Source organism: Gastrolobium bilobum, unplaced genomic scaffold, assembly GCF_033153095.1.
Source record: "Gastrolobium bilobum isolate Gb01-03AN ecotype WA unplaced genomic scaffold, APGP_CSIRO_Gbil_v1 utg11508, whole genome shotgun sequence".
NCBI classification, from domain to species: domain Eukaryota; kingdom Viridiplantae; phylum Streptophyta; class Magnoliopsida; order Fabales; family Fabaceae; genus Gastrolobium; species Gastrolobium bilobum.
The window spans coordinates 285,498-293,452 of record NW_026898005.1 but is presented as its reverse complement, the minus strand read 5'-3'; the positions used below and the strand labels follow the sequence as shown (position 1 = coordinate 293,452).

At 32.2% G+C, this 7,955-nt stretch overlaps 2 protein-coding genes across 2 annotated transcripts; both read right to left on the bottom strand.

Annotated features, from left to right (window-relative positions):
- Positions 1 to 4,770: 4,770 nt before the first annotated feature.
- Positions 4,771 to 6,262, bottom strand: LOC133312122 (uncharacterized). Its single transcript, XM_061513273.1, has 4 exons — positions 5,943 to 6,262; positions 5,593 to 5,780; positions 5,098 to 5,484; positions 4,771 to 5,015 (listed from the first exon to the last, which is right to left on the bottom strand). The coding sequence occupies exons 1-4, from the start codon at positions 6,260 to 6,262 to the stop codon at positions 4,798 to 4,800; spliced, it is 1,113 nt and encodes a 370-aa protein (XP_061369257.1). The 3' UTR covers positions 4,771 to 4,797.
- A 173-nt stretch (positions 6,263 to 6,435) lies between these two features.
- Positions 6,436 to 7,323, bottom strand: LOC133312121 (uncharacterized). Its single transcript, XM_061513272.1, has one exon. It carries the CDS (start codon positions 7,321 to 7,323, stop codon positions 6,436 to 6,438), a length of 888 nt encoding a protein of 295 aa, XP_061369256.1.
- Positions 7,324 to 7,955: the final 632 nt, after the last annotated feature.

The window sequence follows — 7,955 nt, the reverse complement described above, 5'->3', positions numbered from 1 at the left end:
ATCATCATCCTCTTCCTCTTCCTTGTAAAGACTCTTCATCATCCTTCTCAACTTGTGTCACAACATCTCATGCTTATTTCTTCCAATTTTTTTTCAAAGCACAACATCTTTATCAGTCACATATTTTCTTTGTCCAGCAAGGTGTCTCTGGCTTCAGCATCAAAACTAAATCACAAAAAATGGCTCGTATGTTAGTGTACTATATTAATAATATAGAATATAGAAATAATATAAACAATTCATCCAATAAAGTAAAGAACAATGAACATGGAAGATCAACAAACATGAAGTAGAAAACTGTAAACACACAAATAATGAGTAAAATTATGCAAAAGAACAACTTGAGAAGATGAAGAAGATAAACAGACAAAAACAGAAGAAATATGTGTACAAAAAGTGATTACCAAAGAAAAATATGCAACAACACATATCCTATTTATACACGTACTAAATACTAAATTCATTTTTTAAATTTTTTTTAAAGCTTCTAACAATTAATAAGCTTAACAATTACCCATGTAGGAAGTAGTGGAGAAAATTAATAGTCTTAACAACTACCTATGTAGAAATTAGTGGGAACAATTCCGTATTTTTAACTCATTTTAATGTTTTACGATTTAAAATAAAGTAAAAATACTAATTCTAAATGCTTATAACAATTACCGAGGCAGAAAGTAGTATGAGTTTAATACAGCTGGACCCCACCAAGAGAATTCTCCTCTTCTTTCTCCACTTATGAAGTTTGAATTTTAATTTTGAAAAGTTACCAAAAGAAGAAACATTTCAAATTGACTCAAGTGTAAACACAATAGTGAAATTGAAGGAGAGAGTAACACATCAACAAATTTTCTTCCTTAGTATATTAATAGACAATCTAATTTAGTATATTGACTCGGTATGAAGTCCATCAACTCTTATTTAGTTGTTCTTATTATTATTTTCTCCTCTTCTTTTACTTATTTTTTTCTTGCTTTTTATTTGATTTATCCATCACCGAATTATATTAATTTAGAATAAAAATATTCTTGCTCTTTATCTTAGACCCATCAATATTGCAATTGTATAATGGTGGGCCCTAAGTTTAGTGTGACTGTTCTAGCCTTCTAGGTGGGCACGGCATCCATTTTGACAGTACACCCAAAAGTCCTTTTGATTATATTATTCAATGTTTCTTATTAATTTTGGTCCTACCTCGGCATCTTTATCTTTTATCACAAATTTCTCATTCATATCACTTAAATAACTAGATAAAGTAATAATTCCCCATTTCTTTTCTAATGACAACAAAGGATTTTTCTGGTGGGAAAACTTAATGAATATCTGGAAAAAAAAATTGATCCTTACATTAGTATTTCACATGCCGATAAGAAAAAAAAATCACAAAAATGAAAACATGCACTACTTTGACAGTGTAAAGGTTACGATAATTTAAACTTTCAAAGTTAGTTTTCTTTTATTTTTAGCCTCTACTTCCTTTCTACTGAGGTGCCTTAGCATCACATTCTTTCAGTCCACATAATAACCAAAGTTGTCATTTGTCAATTCAATTACACCTGATTCTCTCAATATTCTATTGTGAGATCTCTTATGATCCTTAATTTTCTTGTAAGGAAATATTTTAGTTTAGTGATTTTTATTGCTCATTTACGTTTGTGATTTATTTCTATTTCATCAAGCGAGCAACTTGATTTTTATATAGTTTCTGAAGGCTGCATCAAGAATTAAGTCTGTGATTTTTATTTTTCTTATTGTTGGGTCTATCATTAATTAATTTTTTAGTTTGCAAAAACTGCTTCGTTAAAAATCAAACATGTCTTGGAAATCATATATTATGATCAAATGGATAAAAAATCACATGTTATTAGAGTACTGTCCTTCGACACAATAATTGGTTTGCAATCATCAAATGTTACACACCCTATAAAGCAAAGTTTTATTTAACAGAAGGGGAGCCTGAACAAAAAACATGATATGTTTACAAGGGAATAAACTATTCAGCAAGGTATATTATATAAGTATGGTTACAAAGGGATAATGACCCTTAATTACACATCAGTGCACAAAGTTCACCGAGATATGAAGGTAGAGATAAAGGTTGATTTATTTTCAATATCGAACACGTGATTTTCTAGTCACAAAAACCAACTTTATCAACATTTCCCATTGTAACAAAAGTTGATAAATAGAAAACAAAACTCAGCATAAAAATAAAGGAAGCGTGAATATAAATAATGTTGTGCTAAACAAATCACATCACAGGAATTAAACCAAGAGCACACTCAGACATATCTCTGGTAAATGGTAATTTACATGCAATTATGTATAAAAGTGAATACATTTGCATGGCCCTAGGCTCTCAGCACCACCTCCAGTATACCAAAAAATTAACAAGAAACTATCAATTTAAAAAAGAAAAATCAAATACAATAAAAGGGCGAGCCAGGAACAACGGTAAAGTTACTCCTTTGTGATTAAAAGGTTATAGGTTCGAATCCAGCTAATAGACTCTTTGCAATTATGTAAGGGTAAAGCTACATACAAGGATTGTCATCATCCTTATCCTCACTAGTCGGGATTTAATAAGAAGTGAATCAGAAAGTAAAATGTCCTATTATAAAACTCAGATATTGGTTAGAATCCTTTCTTTATTGAAAAGATAAAGTCATCAAATGTAAGACGTTAATTTATGGGAACATTTGGTTAAGACACATATATATGACAATCAGAACATTAATGCTACAAGAAGACCAGAAAAGGGTTCCTTTTGAGAAAACAAGTACATTTTTAATCTATGAGTATGTGAGCGCGCTTGTGTGAGATTGAGAAAAAGAAAAACATGACCAACATGAGAAAAACTAATTTACAATTTACACCTCCCCACCCTGGTGGTTTTGCATAAGATCAGAATTTAACAAACAATAGCCAGAGAATGACTCAATGAGTACACTTTAACTCAAATTACAAACAATCATCGGTAAAGAAACAAGTCGGTTAATGTGAAAAATAAGACAAAGTCAATATCCTTGCATCTACTAATAAAAACATGCAGACATAAAGTAATTCCTTGCACCTACTCAAATCCCATCCGTTATCACTTAGATGTAAGTTTACAAGTTGCAGAGAGCCTTGTGCACGAGGATAATATTTTTATCATTTTGAGCTTTGCCCGTTGATTTGTTGTGTAGTGACTGCAGATTGTCATGGACCATAAATGTCGTCTTGCATTCCGCATGATATATCTTGCAAATCGAAACTCACCTTTCAAGCCTCAATATCTATTAAGACAACATGTTTTAAGGTGTAATTTGACGGGTTTAGGAACATATCATGGGATATGGCCAATCTCCTCCTCTTTCTTCGTCTTCTTGAAAGAATCCAAGTTCATTGTACTGTCAATAGTAGTCATAAAATAAAATCATGTGAAGAAGAGATAGCAACAAAAATTATCCTTAATGGCTTAAACTTAGGAAACCTAATCAATGCGACGAATTTGAAGATTGGGGCAATGCTTGAGCACTTCTCACACCTCAAGCCAATCTTTAGGCTCTGCTTGGGAGTTTAGAGGGGAATGAAGGGAAGGGAAATGAAGGGTATTTCCTTCCATTATTTGGAAGTTAAAACCCTTCAAATTGGAGGAACTTTAATTTTAAGAACAAGAAATGTTTTGAAAGATTTTGTGAAAATTCCTAAATCCTACCTCTCTCTTTTGAAACTCACAAATAAAGGACGAAATTAATAAAGTCCTTCCATTTCTTTCATTTTTTTTCTAAAACTAACTCTGAAACGAGCTCTTAGTATAATTAGAATAAGAGAATACAATTTGGGTTAAATTGTGAAACACGCGAATAATGCCATACTCATTAGCCATATTTATCTCTTCGCTATTAACCACATCATTCATCTACGAGAGTTACAATAACAAATAACATAAATCTCATTTTCCTTAAAAATAAAATAAAATAAAACTAATTACATATATTATAAATCAAATTTTTAGTACCTTATGTATGTGTAGAAAATCTACACTGTTAACTACTTCTAAGGGAATATATTTTGAAATATGTGCATAGACCAAATCAGGTAAGCTTTTAAACCCTCCCACATTAGAAGAGTTATCAAAATGCAAATCTATTGCTTGCAAATCCTCAAGAACAAGACAGGCAGAAAGAAGCTTCGTGAGATAATCTACGTTATGAGAAAGTAACGCGAAGCATATACAGGATTTTAAGTGAGGCAAAATCAACTGAAGAAAGAGATTGCACTATTGATCCCACCAACTTGAGAAACACTAGGCTTCTTTGGCTGAGAATGGTATAAGGCAAGTTAGAATTATAGGCAAAAGGCAGAGAAAGGACCAAATGCTCAACTCTGCGTTGCTGTAGTGCGGCACTAACCCGGGTGTTGATATTAGTAGGATCACAAAGAGAAGAACGATTAGCTTAGGCAGAATCTTTGAATGGATTGGTGAAAATCTTGCGAGAATATAACTGAATCACAGATTGAACAAAGCGGGGATACTTCTTATTAGTTAGATAATCAATGTCGTCAAAGTTGAGAGTAGGGACAGAGCGCTATAAAGGATTCCACCATGGTTGTTGAATCGCAATACGTATCGTGAATCGTTCGGCTGCTGCTTTTTTGTATAGTGAATCTTGAATCGTATCGAATCGTAAGATTCAGAAACAAATTAAAAATAACTTAAAAATATATAATATCATATAAATCCAAATTAAAAAAAAATCTAAATACCAAAATCCATAAGTAACCAAATCTAAAACCAGTTATTTCTCATATTCATTAAATTTCAAGACTAATATTATCACTATTATCACTATCAGGATCTAGTATTGGCATATCTTGTCCTTCATCCTCTCCATTAGTAGAGTCATCTGACTCATCTCCCATATCTTGTTCAATAATTTGAGATCCTTTTCTGTTATCATTCATGTCGACATCCTCTTGTATTAAGATGCCTTTGCCTTTATCATTCCTATCATCTTGAAGATTTCGAGGACCTAAAAAAAATATATACATAATGTAAATAAATATATTAGATAAGGTGTTTGATTAAAAGAAATATTATATATGCAAATATACCTCTCTTTCTCTTTTTGCTTTGGTCTCCTTCATCAACGTTGAAGCACTCATGAACATCCATCCAAGATTCCTCATCCATTAGGCAAGGCTCCTCTTGCTCAGTAATCCATTCCTCGTCAGAATCTAAATCTGATAAGCAGATAGGATCATATGTGTCTCCTTTTTCCTCCCTTTGTTTTTGCCTAATTTCAAGTTGAAGGTTGTATTTAACAAACACAAGAGCATTCAACCTTTGTTGCTCTAAACGGTTTCTTCTCTTTGAGTGAATTTGATCAAACACACTCCAATTTCTCTCGCACCCTGTAGCACTGCAAGTGAGGCTTAGGATACGAATAGCTATTGTTTGCAACTCTTTGCAGTCGTCTCCAAAACTATTCCACCATAAAGCTAGCAAAAAAAATATAATTGATAAATAAATATTTGGTTAATGACTTAATTTTTAATTTTAAAAATATCAAAACATAATTTAATCAATACACAAAATTCGATGATTACCAGGTTGCTTCCTAACTCTAGTTGCAATTGCTAAACTATTTCCAAAGAGTCCTTCAGCCCTGTCAAATTTCTCAATTTGGGAATCAATTGTGATCCTTGTTTCAATATCAGGACACATCTTCTCCAATGTCTTCCATAAGCCAATTTTAACCTCACGATCTGGGTTGAACTTTGTGTCATAGTGGAACCTATATAATTATTATAAATTTAGAATAAGGCTTAATAATAAATCAAATATAAAATACAAAGAATTTTATATAAATAAATAAATATAAAGAACCTATACTTACTTTGGATTAAGAAAATAGGCGGCTGCATGAAGAGGCCTATGAAGTTGTAAATCCTAACGCTTGTCAATGATTTCCCATACATCCTTATATCTCTTTTCCTCATGATTAAAACTCTTTGCTATTTCTTCCTTTGCTCTATCCATAGCCTCATAAATGTATCCCATTGCAGGTTTTGAATCACCATCCACAAGTCTAAGAACTTTCACAAGAGGAGACACAATTTTCAAGCAATAATGTATTGATTTCCAAAACCTTTTATCAGCCAAAACAACATTTTCTGCAAATTTGGCTTCCGGCCTAGAGCAATAAGCACTATTAACCCATTTTTCAGATGTAAACATAGATCGAAGTGCAGTCTTTTGTTTCAAAATTGACTGCATTGTCAAATATGATGTAGCAAACCTTGTTATTGCAGGCCTAACTAACTCTCTACCTTTGGAAAAGGTTCTATACAAATTCAACACCCATGTGTGCCTATAAATGAAAGTTGTAATTTTTTTTGCTTTCCAAATGGTATTATAGAACACTGTAATGCCACCAATATCTTCCAAAATCAAATCAAGACAGTGGGCTGCACAGGTGACCAAAAGAGTTTCTTTCTTTTATCCATCAACTTTTGTCCAGCAGATACAAGGGCTGAAGCACTATCTGTCACTACTTGAACGACATTCTCTTCTCCAATTTCTATCACCATCTCATCAAGTAATTCAAACATTTTTTCAGCATCTTTAATAAAGCTGCTTGTATCAACAGATTTTATAAAAACAGTCCCTCTAGGACTATTAACAAGAAAATTAGTAAGAGATTTACCCTTTCCATCAGTCCATCCATCTGACATCAATGTACAACCAGTTTTCTTCCATTCCAACTTAAATTTATCCAAACTAGTATGGACAAGATCAACTTCTTTCTTCAAATATGACACCCTCACTTCATGATAAGTTGGTGGTTTTAAGCCTCTACCATATTCACTAATAGACTTCACCATATTAATAAATAGTGGACTCTTAACTAAATTAAATGGCAATGCATTGCCATATATGCATCTACAAATATCTCGAACCACCAAATCTCTATCCTTCACCATTGAATTTATAGTTTGTTGTTTCATAGCAGATGAGCCACTTCCACTTTTTCCTTTTATCATAAAACTATCCATGCTCCCTTTTTTTTGTGAATCTTTATCATCGAAGCACTCTAGTTCATCATCATCTCTTGCATCCTCTAATATTTTTTTAAATAGATCCCTTATCTCTTCCGGCACTTGTTGGCATGGAGCAACTTCTTTGTGTGTTCCAGCTAGATGGTGCTTCATTCTAAATGTTCCCCTCCACATTGTTTTGGGACAATAGTTACATTTAACATTCAACCTATTCGCAAGGGATTTACAATGATCCCAAGTTATATCCTTCTGTTTTTGGGATTTCTTCTTTGGAGCCATTTTTATTATTTTTATTACTGTAAAAGAGAGAAAAAAAAATCAAAGGCTACTTACGTACTATTTAACTTCACAGTAAAAATAAAATAAAACTATAAAGGCTAGTTGTTAGAGAAAAGAATTAGTAGAACCGATTATTCATAAAATGGTTCGGTTTGATTTTATTTTTTTTTTGAACTTTTTGTACACCTCTGTTCAGAACCCTCCAGATTGTTGAATTCTGTTGCTAGCTTGCCAAAGTAACCAAAAGCTTAAAGATACATCTTTTGTGAAAAATATATTAGGTAGGTTCGTAGGTGTCTTCAGCTAATGCACTAATACTCAATTGAATTTATTCACTATTTAAATGAAAAAGGAAATAACACTTTCATTAGGCAATAACACTTTCATTCAGCAATAGGCAATAGCACTTTCAATTTCAACATGACAGTGACACATACACAAAAAAGCTGATTTGAAATGTGTACGTGTCTTATAAATAGAAACAATAATCTATTTATAAGACACATCCTCTCATAGTCTCATGCATTTTAAATTGAACGACTTCAGCAAGCACTGTGTCTGTAATATTTTAATATATTTACAATTTACAAATTCCAATCACAAATCAAATCACCCATTTCAAAAATAATACC

What these genes read in the sequence shown, in the direction of transcription:
- LOC133312121 (XM_061513272.1), bottom strand. Translation starts at nt 7,323, where the DNA reads ATGGCTCCAAAGAAGAAATCCCAAAAACAGAAGGATATAACTTGGGAT.
- LOC133312122 (XM_061513273.1), bottom strand. Translation starts at nt 6,262, where the DNA reads ATGCAGTCAATTTTGAAACAAAAGACTGCACTTCGATCTATGTTTACA. An exon ending in GTATGGGAAATCATTGACAA is followed by an intron (nt 5,781 to 5,942) that starts GCGTTAGGATTT and finishes ATAATTATATAG; the next exon opens with GTTCCACTATGACACAAAGT. An exon ending in TAGAGTTAGGAAGCAACCTG is followed by an intron (nt 5,485 to 5,592) that starts GTAATCATCGAA and finishes TTTTTTTGCTAG; the next exon opens with CTTTATGGTGGAATAGTTTT.